The 15,747-nt window shown below is 37.7% G+C and overlaps 1 protein-coding gene across 2 annotated transcripts in view; it reads left to right on the top strand.

The window, feature by feature from the left end:
* Positions 1-15,465, top strand: part of LOC130571771 (uncharacterized) — a 29,901-nt gene extending 14,436 nt beyond the window's left edge. The window contains exons 2-6 of one of the 2 annotated variants that reach the window (XR_008965124.1): positions 2,467-2,623; positions 3,543-4,452; positions 7,415-7,584; positions 12,648-13,012; positions 13,863-13,975. Coding sequence is in view for 1 of the 2 variants with exons in the window: in XM_057362925.1 (XP_057218908.1) it covers positions 2,565-2,623; positions 3,543-4,452; positions 7,415-7,584; positions 13,863-14,745 (2,022 nt within the window). In the remaining variant the exon portion in view is untranslated. Of the gene's footprint in view, positions 1-2,466; positions 2,624-3,542; positions 4,453-7,414; positions 7,585-12,647; positions 13,013-13,862 lie in introns of both variants that reach the window. The other variant, XM_057362925.1, reaches the window with a different exon arrangement.
* The last annotated feature ends 282 nt before the right edge of the window (positions 15,466-15,747 follow it).

Below are 15,747 nucleotides of genomic sequence, written 5' to 3'. Positions count from 1 at the left end.
CTAGACGTTGTACTTTAACAAACTCCTCCTAGAGCTTTAATAGGATCAACATCATATTTGGTAAGTCTAATCTTAGGGCCTTAGCGATGATAAATATCAAAGATCTTGAGTTTTCGCTGAAGGGCGTGTCCGTGACGGCCTGACAAATTTAATTAACGGGGGCTTGGGGCAAAAATGCCTCCAAAAATTAATTAAAAAAAACATAATTTTATGAATGCCCATGCGCATATTTTCACTTTTGAAGTAGCGGCAATTCGGAGGTGACAATTGCGTGAATGGTGGGTGGGTTCATTATTATTCTTAATAAAAAAGACAACAACAAAACAGTACAATGACAAACTCGCTTAAATATGCACGTTTACATATCGTTTGGCAACCAAATCTTCGACCATTGTCTTGTCATTCAAGAAAAGTGAGGCAAAATGGGCGAAAAAAGGTGAAATCTGACTCCTGCTGCTGATCTGTGCTGCAACTCTCATTCATCTCACGCTGAATTGAGCACGTTCAGTTAAGTCTCACTATCACTATAAAGCCCCTTTGAGACGTAACAATTTCTAAAATAAAAAGCTGAGATTTTCCATTTAAATTCATATTTGATGTATTAAGGAGACCTTAAACTGTTAGAAATGCATGTTGGTCAAGCTGTAGTGCTTTTTATAAATCAACTGCAAGCAGACAATGTACGAGCAAACCACAAAATATGTCCACCCTGTCATTATAAAATGTAGATTTTCAGTAAGATACTTGGTCCCTTTCTCAACAATACATTTTAATTAATCAGAAATTGCTTTGATAATAATGAAACTACTCAAAAATATTTGTATCCCTGTAAAATATGCAATAGTTGCACTTTATTTTCTAAATAACGTCTTACAACAAAGATATCTGTTCAAACTTTCAAACAATATTAACTGGCCCTCTTTTCTTTACAGAGAAACCATACAAAATGTTTTGCTAACTTGTTAAAATAATTTGCTAATCTTCATAAAAGATGAAGATGACAGGGTGGACAATGACAGGGTGGACGAAGACTTTAATGGGTGAATAAAATGGGAATGTCAGAGAAACAACAGTAACAAGAAGAATCCCTTAAGCAATATATGATATTCTTAGTATTAAACTAAAACTGCTCACTTGATTCATTTAAAACCGTGGTTTCATTCATAACGAATTACTGCTTTGTGTTGCTCAGAGACGCACAACAGTTCTGGTGTGGTTTTGTTTGGAACTATTTTTGTTGGCAAAATAGAACGAAAACAGACAATATTGACAATACTGTGTTTATTAACGTCTTGGTTATTTTACTGTTGTATAAAATAAATATGACATTTTCCAATCGAGCAGATATTCAGGAAAACAGCACTTTTTCTTGTGTGATTGCTTACCTATATCATATGATATAAATATAAGACAAAAACCATTTTTTATCCTCATATCTTGAATTCTAGGCACATTCTAACTACATTTTAACAGGTTACATCACACAGTGAGTCATTGTCATACATCATCTTCCATCACTACACTCAACAAATTGATTTGTTGAATTTATTTAAAAAAACTGCGTCAAGTGGTTCCACGCAACAATATTATGTAATTTGAACAAATACAACTTTAGTTGTATGAACAAAATAAATTTAAGTAATGTTGACGAAACTTTTTTGAGTAAATCCAAACCATTCCGATTGTACCAGTAATTTTAAGTTAATTGAATGACTGAGCGATTCTGATGAGGACACCAAAGGTACTTATATTGACCCAACTGCATCTGTTCTCTAACTGAACTAAATTATTTTTATTACTACAAAAAACGACGTTGGGGCCGGTGCCACGGTCATGGTGTGCAAGTGATGTAACCAGTGTTGCGGCTGAACACCTGTAACACAGTCTATCGCAGCTGTTTCTCAGAGTATTGGTATGATTGCATATGTGGTACTTACTGATCTGACTGAAGTCTAATAATCGAGCTGATATTAAGTGACTTCAGCCACAATACTGTCTGTTTTTGCTCTATTTCGTGAAAATAGTATCAAACAAAGCCACACCAGTACTGTTGCGTGTCTCCAAGCAACAGTGATTCTGAACGAATCTGCGTTTTGAATTAATGAATGACTCGCACGTTAAGATTTACCTCCCCCTACTGGCGGTTTTGTTTTCATATTTACATTTCTTTTCATATTTACACTTTACATAGACAGTTTTTACTTAAAAAATATCAAACTTTTAAAGTTTTTTTTTAACATAGCCTATTTATAAATTCGAAAAATTACATTTACGAATGAGCTGCATGAAAATCTATGTCTATGTAAAGTCTATGTAAATGTGTCTAAATAATACCACTTCAGATGGAGCTTCTGTGCCACTTTTTGATGATTTTTTTTGATTGGTAACTGTCTGATTGGATCTTATTGTTTTAACTGAATTTATTTTTTAACATTTAAAAAACAAATTTTCTATTTTTATTTAAAGGCGCAGTTCTTGAAAATCAGCGGCCACTAGCGTTGTATTATAGTTTTGCAACGAATCTCCCTTTCGAAGTACGACGGTGGCCGCAACAGTAAAAAAAGATGTCGTCTACTGAGACAGCAGATAGCAGTGATACAAGGAACGGTGTTTCTTTGCAAAGGTAAGGCAATATATTAACGTAATTAATCATTTAACATGTATTCTATTGCGAAAGTTACTGTTACAATTCTATAATTAGATATATTTCTTGCGTGCTATCTAGTACACGTTGAGAGTAGTGAAGTAACTAAAGTTAGCTAATCGTAAATAGCAACGCTGTTCAAAGCGTTTGATCTGACAGCGACATAGGCAGTTAGGTGTAAGTTAGTAGACGTTTGTCTCCCCCTTTGTAAAGTCAGGAACAACCGGAGTACGTACCGCAGGGACGGAAAAACATTATTATTCGGAGGTTATGGCCATTTGTATAAAATGCTAATGTTACCGTTTCAACAAAACAGTTGTTTGGTAAACATTGAAAAAGTGGAAACATTGAAAAAGTTACAACTGGATACAACTGGTGTATTCTAAGGTAATAAAAACATTACTTTTCATTACGTAAGGTTTTTATACACATCTAAAGACACAGTTTTGTATGTTATATTGCATTTCTGTTAATAGATCATACAAAACATCCCGCACTGTACCTTTAAGAAATTGACGAACAATTATGCATACATTTAATAGGTTTATAAAAACATACTCTTATATTGTTAGAAATGCCCCTGGAAATTATTTTAAAGAGGCACATATAGCTCTGTAATGGGAAAGTTAATGTCTGTTATTGATCAGAAAATGCTCATTAAGAAAAATGTTTGCGTAGAGCCCTGCCTCTCTCTGTGTGCAATATTTCAAAATGTTTTATCTTTTATCACCTAGCCCTTTGTTGGCCAGTGTGGGACATTAATCTTCTGGGCTGAAAGTTAACCCCACTCCGGCTTTAGTCTTCATCAGCAGAACATTTTGCTCAGTCTATGCTCAAATATTAATTAAAGAATAAAGCAAAGCGTCTTCTCATCTGTCCTCTGTCTTCTACCTTTCAGTATACCTTCTCAGATTTCTGCTCTCTGCTCAGAGGATCAGGAGGACACAGAGGCCTTCATCATGGCCACCGCTGACCAGCTGCTAGAGCTTATTTTCTGCTGGATCGAGGAGAGGGAGCACTTCGCAGACAATCTGAGGAAACTGGCGGAGGAGCTGGAGTCACTCAGAAAAAAATGCAATGTCGCTGAATGTGTTGGCAGCTCATTAACGGTGTTGGGAGCTGCAAGTTTGATCGGGGCCGGTGTGGCCACTGTATTTACGTTTGGAGCTGCTGCTCCACTTATGGGTTTGGCATCTACATGTACAAACATGGGTACCGTTGTTTCTCAATGTACTAAAATCATTGAGGCCTTATTATCCTGCAGCATCATGAAGAAGTTGCAGGTTATAGAAAAGAAGAGCAACGAAATTGCAAAAAAAATACAGCAGATACTGAAGTGTGAGAAGAAGGAAGTAAATCCCTCAGCAGAACCAGATGAATTGGAGCATCACATCATGGCTGAAATTCTGAGAGCCATTGCGAGACAGATTGGTCTAAATATTCAAATCATCATTGACTCAATGATCAATGACAAGCTCAATCACACAGAGTTTCCTCGGGAGAAGACCAGTGATATGCAAAGTCGCGGAGCTAGTGGAGGGGGTTCTTCATCAGCAGGGGTGGGACGACGATCAGAGGGGCACTTTGGAGATCGGATGGGCCCTTTTGACAGCATCGCTTCCCAGAGAAAAGAGACATGGCTGAAAAAATGTGAAATGCTGATTTATTCTTTGGTTCTTTCATCTGTCGTGAATCCTTCAGGTGTCTTAAATATTATTCAACATAAAAGTAAATGGCAAATTAAATTGAGTGATAAGGTACTTTTTAGATCAGCTGGATTTCAAACAACCCTTATAGGAGGTGTCATGGTAAGATCCTGTACACATGTACATATTAGATCACACATATAATTGATTATTGGTGAATTTCATTTATTATTAGTGATTATTGGGTAACACTTTATATTAAGGTCCTTCTAATAAGCATAAGTTAATAGGTAATAAGGCCCTTATATATGCTTAATAACAGCACTTACTTACAACTTGTTAATAGGTTAGAGTGTTTAAGAAAGTTAATAAAAGCTTTATGAGTTTCTTATAATTGTTTATAATATTATTAGAAACACATTTTTTGAGATTAACTTGCACTTTTTTTGTGAAGAGTGATGTATTAGGCACTACATGTGTTTTTTGTGGTGAAGCACATAAACACTTTAAGAAAGTGTTTTTCTTAAAACGTTTTTTTTTTGCTTTCCATTCCATTATTTTGAGGTAAATATATATTTTTTATGAAACAGCGTCAAACATTTATTAATTTATTAGACAATTATTACAATTACAGTTTCTTTCAACATTGAGGTAAATTGTATATTGAACAAGACATTCTGAAAATTTCGCAAACATAAGAAAGTGCTATTATAACATAAAAAGGTAGGTCTTAAAAAAATTATTAAACAATGTTTAATCATTTATATTGCTGTATTTGTAGTGTATCAATGCCTAGCAACCGCTGTTTTGCACATATCAGTTTGTCTCTTTCAACATTCACATTTTAATGAGGGCTGCACACTTTATCTCATGACATGAAAAATTTTAAGATGTGATGTCAGCTAGTCATTTCCCATCATGACTTTAGGCAGCGCAGTCAGGGAGAGCAACTGCGCTGCTTGGCACGGCCGCCTCGCATGACATCAGAGCAAGTTATCGGACACATTATTTACCGACATTTATCTCATGACTAGCACTGGATTTTGCTCATCCCAAATGAGCCTATTGTCCAGATTCACAGATGACAACGATCACATGTTTCATGTTATTCTTACACCTTTTGTTTCACTAATTCACAAAAATCCATATGCTTATTAATGTATTAAACAACTCTGTTAATGTTAATGCAAACACTGCGTGAGTCGCCGTGATTGCCTGCTACAAACCTCCAAGTTAAGTTAGGCAACGTGGGGCAGGTAACGTGAAGAAGATATATGTAACTTCTTCAAGAACAAAACAACAAGTATCATAACAAGAAATCACGAAATATAACATCAACCAAATTAAATAAATACCTAGCTGTCTCAGATCTAACATACACCACACAACCAAAGAACTAACAAATTAAAAAACACAACTAAAGACACTAAACAAAATAAACTACAAAAAGACATTGAAAAGGGTCTGGGCTCACCGCCACCCATTGGCCTTAAGAAAACAGTCATTTCAAAGTGCCACACTTCCTGCTGCCAACAGGTGGCACTTTGACTGTAACTGAATATTGCCATGTAGATGTCTTGAGGCCAGGACCATTATCAAACATGTGAAGTTTGGAGCAGATCAGACATCGAATGCCCGAGTTACAACAACATCCTGTTTCATGGCGAAACATCAAATTTGTCAGGCTGCCACGGACACGTTTTATTCCTTCAGTGAAAACTCAAGATCTTTGCAATTTAACATCGCAAAGGCCTTTAGATTAGACTAACCATATATGATGTTGATCTGATTAAAAAGTTAATTCAAAAGATCTGACTTCCTGTTCGGAAGACTTTTTTGTAGGTCTTGGGCTGTAAAATGTGTGTACCGAATTTCATACCTGTACGTGACATGTAGCACTAGGGGCACTTCTTTGAAAATTTATAGGTGGCGCTATCGAGCCATTTTGCCACGCCTAATTCTGCGACCCATAATAGACTTAAATTTTCACCACTTCTGACACGTGTTCAAAGCTTCATGAGTTTTCGAGCACGTTTAGGCCCTCAAAAATGTAGGTGCACGAAGACACCTAAACACACACTTGGAAACAGAGAGAAAGAGAAAGTGATTATAAAAACAGGCATGCAAGAAGACCAAGACAACAGACCATAACATTGCCGTAGGTTCAGCACACAAATCACAACACAGGAAGCAGGAAGTGCTCATTTTCAACCCGTCTGCAAGCAGTAAATCTCGCCGATCAGTTAAAGCCAGCCGCAGTCAAGTCAGGTCAAACTCACTTAACCCTCTATGGTACGCATTACGTTCTAACCATGAAACACAGGAAGTGTCTGATTTGACGGCTCATTTTCAACCCGTCTGCGAGCAGTAAATGTTGCCGATCAGTTAAAGCCAGCCGCAGTTGAGTCAAGTCAAACTCACCTGAAGAGGGAGACAACAGATCAAACCTGAGTCCCAGCAGTTTTATTTCTAAACTGATTATCAGTGGTTACAGGCAGCCATGTTGGACGATATTAATAAGATGTATTATCAATACATTGTTTAATCTTTTTTTTTACAGTGATTATTCATGTTTTATATTACATTTTTAGGATGTATTGTTTGATATACAATTTACCTCAATGTTGAAAGATAATGTAATGATAATAATAATGGTCTTTTATTTGCAAAGGGCTGTCTTGAGGCTGTGTTTTATAGAACGTTCGGTTTGTGGTCGTATTTAGTGAAAATTATACTGGTGGACGGTGACAAGGGCATTGCTTTCATGCCTCACAGTGGGTGTCAAATTTCTTCAGTTCAAAGTAAAGAGGAACAGGATGCTTTTATGAAATGGAGTGGAGTAAAAGTTTATCAGGAAAAAAATACTTTGTCCAGATATAGTAACATTTACTTTAGTTACAGTAACAAGTAAAACTACTCAGCTACTGTCCACCAAAAACAAATAAAAGACGTGTGTGCTAGTCATAATGAAAAGAAATGTGTTTATAAACAACTACTAGAAACTCATAAAGCCTTTAAACTTTCTTAAGCAATCCATAAGCTGTTAAGTTTCTTATAAGTGATTATGATGGTCTGACAATAATGAAAATGAATCATGTAATGATTGGCTCTTATTGATCATCAGGTTGTTGGAGGACTTTATTTAATGAAATGTGCACTTCCTGAAATGATTGACAACTGGACAAAAATGATCAAGGGGAATCATGTGACTGAAGCCAGCCAATCCCTGAGAGACACAGCCGACGAAATCCAAAACGCCACTTGGACACAGAAGGAACAGATAAAAACAACCAAGTATGCTTTCAATTAAATACATAAAAAATGAGTTTCTACCCAGATTCTCACCTCCTGTAGGTGTGAAAGGCATCTGTAAAAAGTTTACATTTCTTTTCTGAGACAGCAACTGTTTGACTCATGTCAGATAAAATGTAACACCAGCATGTTTTTTTTTTTGTGGTCAAAGTATCAGAACATATCAAGGAACTTGTCCAAACCCCTTAAGATGTACAGCCAACTTTACTGTGCATCTGTATAATCAGTTCATTTCTTACAGTCTGCAATACAGTTGGTTCATTGCTACCATCTCATTGGCAAGGAACTTCTTTGCATCTTGCTTGAGATGGATAGCAAGAAAATTGTATCTTTATAATTCCTCTTCTTACAGAGCTTTGTAGTGTGGACCCTTGACACTTTATGAGTCGTCAATTCTCAGATGTTTTGTCAGTTTGAGGCCACAACACATCCAGGACAAACCCCAACATCCTATGGCAGGCCCCGCATCCACTACCAATCCTCTCCTTTTTTGAGTGAGGCGTTCTGGCATTCAAAAATCCTCTTTTAGACTTCATGCCATCCACCTCCTTTTTTCAAGGATAAAAAAGGATATGAAGCATCAGCATCAGCATTTAATCAAGGATAAGTACTTGGTACATCTCAAGGTCTTTTGATTCATCTCCCTTCAGGGACGGTTCTATGGTCAGAGGTTCTATTCATATGTACTTTGATGAAATATTAAAGTGAAATACACTATACATTAAATGTTACATCTTTAAGATAAGTAATTATGCACTATATTTTTAAGCATTACTAACACTAAAATTACCTGCACTCACACACATCATCAACACATCCCCTCTCACTGGCACTTTTCCATCCACATTCAAACAGGCCCAGGTCACGCCCCTACTTAAGAAACCCACATTGGACCCCTCCACTACCGACAGTTACAGACCTGTCTCTCTCCTCCCATTTATTGCAAAAACACTTGAAAGGGCAGCTTTCAACAAGGTGTCTTCCTACCTATCCCAGAATAAACTACTGGATGACAAGCAGTCTGGCTTCAAAACAAACCACTCCACTGAGTCTGCACTGCTATCGGTCACAGAAGCACTGCGGCTAGCCAAGGCGGAATCTAAATCCTCGGTCCTGATTCTGCTAGACCTATCTTCAGCTTTCGACACTGTCAATCATAAGATACTCCTAGCAACTCCGTCATCTCTAGGAATCTCAGGCACTCCTCTCCGCTGGTTCAAATCCTACCTCTCCAGCAGATCCTTCAGGGTGTCATGGAGGGGCTCGCTGTCCACTGCTCACCACATGATCACTGGTAGACATGTGCCCGGTTAACCGCGGTTACCACCAAATCCTGCTGAAACCGAGCTGGCTGCGTTACTGCAAGTATCGTTTATTTTATTGATGCGTAGCTTGTCCGTGAAGCACGGCTCTGGGATCAGTATAAATGCTGCTCGATCTAAAAGCAGTGCGAGTTTGAGTCGCTTATAACGTGCATTTAAAAAAGCAACATCCGTCAAACATGATCATTATAAATATACTTTATTATCATAAAAATACCTGAGGAGGCTTGAGGATCGGTGATAAAAACATGTCCTTAGGCATTTCCTACTACTTCGTGTGTTATGGTCTTCTTCTGCAGTGCATATTTGGAGTTTCGGATGCAGCAGCATTTTACCGTACTTCACTCACAAGTTGTGCATAAATCACGTGATATATATTTTTGGTTAACCGGGCATATGTCTAATCACTGGGGTCCCTCAGGGATCAGTGCTTGGACCGCTGCTTTTTTCCATCTACATCACATCCTTGGGACCCATCATACAGGCACACGGCTTCTCCTATCACTGTTATGCTGACGACACCCAGATTTACATCTCATTTCACCCAGACGATACCATTGTAGCAGCATTACAGCCTGCCTAGAGGACATCTCAACTTGGATGAAAGAGCATCACCTCCAGCTGAACCCAGCCAAGACAGAACTACTCGTGTTTCTGGCACACCCCATGGTGCAACACGATCTCACCATCCGACTTGGCAATACCACAATCACTCCTTCCAAAACAGCCAGGAACCTCGGAGTCATATTTGATGAACAGCTGTCCTTCAATGATCACATTGCAAAGACAACGCGGTCATGCCGATATGCCTTATTCAACATTAGAAAGGTTAGACCCTATCTCACTGAGCATGCGGCACAACTCCTTGTCCAGGCCCTGGTAATCTCAAGGTAGGACTACTGCAATGCTCTCCTTTCTGGTCTTCCTGCAAAGGCTATCAAACCACTCCAGCTGGTTCGGTACGCAGCAGCATGCCTCGTCTTCCAACAACCCAAAAGGGCTCATGTGACACCCCTTTTCATCTCTCTCACAATGGGGCGGATACGGTCAAAGGTCAACGCACAGTGGGCGGTCCCTTGCAACCTGGGTGGTCTGGAAGTAATTCAACCCCCCCCCGCAAAGGTCAAGGGTCACCATCAATCATTTTGACACAATGACCCCCATATATACTACTGATAATGACATAAACTCTCTAATCCCTTTTCAATTACATTTTTAAGCTTAAAATCTTCTACTCCCAACTTTCTGAGTTCAACCTTCATTTCCTCTCTCTCTTCTGTATACTTTTGACAATTACAAATAACATGTTCAATAGACTCCTCTATTCCACAATACTCACATAAACCAGTTGGAAGCTTATGTACTAGCTTTAATGTTTTATTCAACATGGAATGTCCCATACGTATTCTTGTTAAAATATTATATATAATCCTATTTCTCTTTGTATACTGTAAAGAGACTGCGGGGCAGTTGTGGTCTAATGGTTAGAGAGTCGGACTCATGACCAGAAGGTTGCCGGTTCGATTCCCAGGGCTGGCGGGTAACAACTGAGGTGCCCTTGAGCAAGGCACCTTACCCCTACTTGCTCCCCGGGCGCTGTAGTGATAGCTGCCCACTGCTCCGGGGGTACGTGTGTTCACTACTCTCTGGATGGGTTAAATGCAGAGGTCACATTTCGTTGCCTTGTACTTGTACATGTGCAATGACAATAAATTGAATCTAAATTGAATCTTGAATCTAAAGATGACGTCCTTTATTGCCTGTATCCCATTTCAACTGCCACTCCTAATTGATAAATGCTTTTATTATCGACGTTGCTTCCCCTTTACTAAATTAAATATTCATGCTTTCTATATCTTCCAAGGTTTCTTTTGCTAATCTATCCACTTCTTCATTACCTTTTATAGCTTTATGTGCTGGTATCCACATAAATATTACCATGATATTCATTTGCCTCTGCTATCAATTCTGCCTTTTCTTCATCGGATACTGCTACCCTTTCCCCTACTTTCATAACCGGGTATTTCCACTCTTTCCGGATTCCTCTCATGCGTTTAATCATATCTCTCCCACCTTTGTTGATCTACCAGTATTAGAACAAAAGGTCTGCCAGCTCTGTCTCTTTGCATAACGTATGGTTTTCCTAACTTTTGCCTGAATTTGTTTATACTTAATTTAATTGTCTAAATTATGGGATCTTCCTAACATTCTTAAAGCTTTATTCCTTTCTTTGACTGCTTTACTGCATTCTTCTGTCCACCAAGGGACCATCTTTTTCTTACTTTGCCCCCTACTTTTAGGAATTGACTCGTTTGCAGCTATCCTCCTTTAAATCTAATGTATCCATCTCTCTCTCACAAATACAACTAAATAACTCTCAATTTGCACAACCAAATATCCATTTCCTCATTCTTTTCTCTTGCCGTTTAATACTTTGCAACATTATTCTACAGAAGACTGGATAATCATCACTTCCAATTGTTGTTTCATCTTCTACCTCCCACTGACACCTCCCTGCTAAACTATTTGATACCAATGTTAAATCTAGAGCTGATATATTCCCTGTGTGAATATGCATTCTTGTCCCACTCCCATCATTTAAACATACCATGTCCATTTCCTCTAATAAACCTTCAATTACCTTCCCATTTTTGTCTGTTTTAATTCCTCCCCATAATGTACTATGTGCATTAAAATCCCCACTCATATTTCCATCTATTCCTTCCAATTCTATTAATGCACTTAACTCTAATTTTTTACAGGGATTATAATAATTAATAATCATAATTTCTCCTTCCTTCGTCCAAATCTCTATAACTATATATTCAAGTTCCTTTCCTATTCCTAACTCTCTAAATGTAATATCATCTCTAATAAAAATGATACATCCACCTCCTACTCCCTTCTTTCTATCAGATCTTACAAAATCATATCCATTCAGTCTAAAAGGTTTACTAGGTAGATCATCTATGTACTTTTTAAACTCTTGTCCGTTAGCCAACAAACTTTTAGCATTCCATTGCATCAAAAAGACCATTATTAATGCTATCTAACCCATACCTGTTCCTGACTAGCCTGCATACTGAGATTATTCCTCACTTCATCCCATGTCAACCCCCCTAGATCTAGATGATGTACTGCTACCTTTGTTATTATCTGAATTCTTTCCGTTTTGGACTTAACCTCCATTGTGGCATTATTTACCCCTGCAATGAAAATGACCAACTTCTTTATATCAACCAATACCATTTCCTTACCTGCCTGATCGGTTTCTTTTAAGACTTGTATTTCCTCTCTCTTTCTTTCATTTCTTCCTTTTTCCTGATTCACCACCTTCACTGCTTCTGCATATGTTATCCTGTTTTGAGTTCTTAACTGTAGAATTTCCTTTTCCCTTCTCATTACTTCACATCCACCATATGCCACACTGTGATTCCCCCCACAATTACAGTATTTTGGCTGCTCTTGACTGCAGTGCGCATATTCATGATTCTCTCTGCATCTAGCACATCTCCTTCTACCCTTGCACACATTGGCTGTATGACCAAATCATTGGCATTTGTAGCATCTGATTGGTTTTGTGATGTACTCTCTCACACTATAAATCATAAAACCCAAAGTCACTTTTTTGGGTAACACTTTGTCTCCGAAATGAAGTACCACATATTCACTATCTTTCCTCACTGCATCCCTAGTAATCCGAATCCGTCTTGCATCTTTCAGATCTCCTCACTTTATATTTGATGTTCAGCTCTTGGCTCATCTGAACATGTCAGGGATGTCGTGGAAAAGAACCCAATAGCAGACAGCAATGAAGGGATAACAAAAAGACTTTAATAAAACAAAAACCCTCGATGGGGGACAAACACAATAACCAAGGCTTTTCAAAAGGACAAAGAAACACTTCCCGCAATGGGGCAAAACAGAAACTAAGGCAAACTAATAAACTCACATTCGGGGACAGATGAAAGAACAAGGCAAGACGAAGACGCGAACACGAGGCTGCACGGACAATCACCGAGCACAGGACAATGAAACATGAGGATCTTTTATGGGGAAACAAACAAAGGATAATTAACACAGGGCAGGTGAGGGTAATGAAACACGGCAGGGAAACAATACAGGAAACGAGAGGGGCGGGGCCAATGACAAGACACGAGAAGGCACATGGAATATCAAAAGATAAATACCCCATGGCTTCTCACACTAAACATAAGGGATCTGTCACTATCCTGCCCCAAGACTAGAAAATCATGAACAAGAAGGCGGGACCATGACAGAACATTCCGTCAATGAAAGTCAATGGGATTTTTCAGAGTTTTTAGTCATTTTTAGGGAAAACGTAAGTCTGATCAGTTAGAAAAGATATAGCACACTAAGTCAGAACAGTCTGAAGGTCTGAGCAGAGTTTGGACTATGTAGAGTTAAAGCTCTAGGAGGAGATAGTTAGAAATTTTAGTCTCAGAAAAAAATAGCATAACAGTATGTTGGCTTTTTCAAGCCAACTTTATTATTATGATCACATTCAGTCTGTAAATAGCATATGTGGACATACATCCTGTCTATTTTTTCTATGTCTTAGTAATGTATATTGTATTGTATTTTACTATTGTGCTATATTCCATATCATTTATTGCCTTTATGTATGTCAGTACTTTTCTACACTGTAGCTCCTGTCACCAAGAAAAATCCTTGTGTGTGTAAACATACAAGGCAATAAAGCTTTTTCTGAATCTGAATACAGGGGGTTAAAATTGTAATTTTTAAAATCTAGTAAAAATGGTTAATAAAATAAATTATCTTTTTTTTTTAATAATCTTATTCAAAACTATTTTCTGACAATATTTAATAAAATATTTTAATATTCTTCTTTTGACAGCTGGATACCACTGATAGACTAAATCATCTTAATGGTACCTTCACTTGTTTTATTCACAGAAAAATCTTTCAAGAGATTAAACGGAAGCTGCAGAATACAAAAGAGATTGAACAGGAGCAGCAGAATACAAAAGAGATTGAACAGGAGCAGCAGAATACAAAAGAGACTGAACAGGAGGAAAGCAGCGAGGAAGAGACAGAGGATCCTCCTGCAGTGAATGTGGGGCTGCTCAATGTTCGTTCAATCCAAAAAAATAAGGAAAAAAGAATCAAGATCAAAAACATCATAACAAAAAATAACCTGCATGTCTTTCTGATGACAGAGACATGGTTAAAAGATAACACTGCATGTGAATGCCTTGAAGAAGCTTCGCCGCCAGAGTTCTTTTACGAGTACACGTGCAGGGATGTTGACAAAAGAGGGGGTGGTGTTTCCATTCAGTTTTCACAGAAGTTGCACTGTCAAAGAATTCCTTTTGACTCTAGTATAACAACCTTTGAATATGTGGGCACAGCTCTGAGACATAACAAATGGGACGAAGAGGTTCTGTTCATAAACGTGTATCGACCTGAAAGAAACACTGAGCAGTTCGAAAAATTCACTGGGGAGTTTCAAACGCTCTTGAAAGAGGCTTGCAAACGCTACGAAAGTATTATTGTGGCTGGTGATTTTAATGACCGTGCCGAGTATTATAACAAGATGCTTACAATTATGTTTAATATGATCCATTACTCTAGTGGCTTCGTTCAGCATGTAGATAAGCCAACACACAAAGCCGGGGGAACCCTGGATCTGGTTTTGAGCAGAAATGTTGAAGTCCTTAAACTCAACATCCGTGATGATGAGATTTCAGATCATTACACCATATATTTTAGCATTAGGCCAACTTTGCCACAGTCCAAAGATGCAAAAACTAAAGCAAATCGGTTTAAAAAGGAATAATAATCATGTAAATATGTGCAGTCATATTTAATTAGTGCTTTTCACAATACACATTATTTAAAAAGCAGTAATTATGTGGCAATGTTGCACAATATAATTTTAATTTAGGTTTGTAACGTCTAGTTGTAGAGACAAATCTTATTTCACACAATTATTACATCGTGGTATGTGTATTTTTTAGGCGAACAGCGGCACCCGGAATTTTTAAAAAGCGGTGTAAACATATTAACTTCACAAACATGGAAAACGGCGATAACGGCATGTACCTGTTGTTTGCAGTGTTGTGTTCTTTTCTCCGCCTTGATGATATGTAATACTGAAAGTTGTCATAGAACATTTTGTCTCTTAGACCCACTTTTTGCTCTTTAAATATGTATTCTCTCATATTTACTCTCCTATAGCTTTGACTAAAGAACACTATATACTATGTTTGCTGCATGAAAATATTTACCCAAACCTATTATAACCTTTTGAGTAGAAATGCATGTTTAAGTATATTACATTGCATATGAACATTTTCTTTTGAGAAAAGAAGACAGAGAATGTTCTTGTTGTAATAATGTTTTATTATGATAGAGTAGAAAGGCGAAAATCATGTATTAGGAAGAATGGCATCTGTTACCCGAGAGAACAGCAGATAAGGAGTTGTGTGTTGCAGGCCAAGCAGGGAAGAATCAGAAGACATATAACAAAAAAACAGGTGGCATTATATAGACAAATGATGAAGGCGTTGCCTAATCTCAAGATGACATCAGAAGAGTGGGGGCTTGAGAAACGGTCTATAAAAGACTGAGCAGAGATGATTTCATCAGATTCTGATTCTTCGGAACAGTCTCACCGGTGCTAGATGCCTACTGGGTTGCCCTGAGCATTAGATTAATATTTTCAGACTTTATGCTTTTATTAGTTACATATATATATTAATTGTAACCTTGACAATTGTTATTAATAAAACCTATAATTATAAAACTACAAGGAACTCTGTTGACTGACATCTTTGAA

Source organism: Triplophysa rosa, linkage group LG21, assembly GCF_024868665.1.
Source record: "Triplophysa rosa linkage group LG21, Trosa_1v2, whole genome shotgun sequence".
Lineage (NCBI taxonomy): Eukaryota > Metazoa > Chordata > Actinopteri > Cypriniformes > Nemacheilidae > Triplophysa > Triplophysa rosa.
The sequence above is the reverse complement of the archived record's forward strand: the minus strand, read 5'-3'. Positions and strand labels throughout refer to the sequence as shown.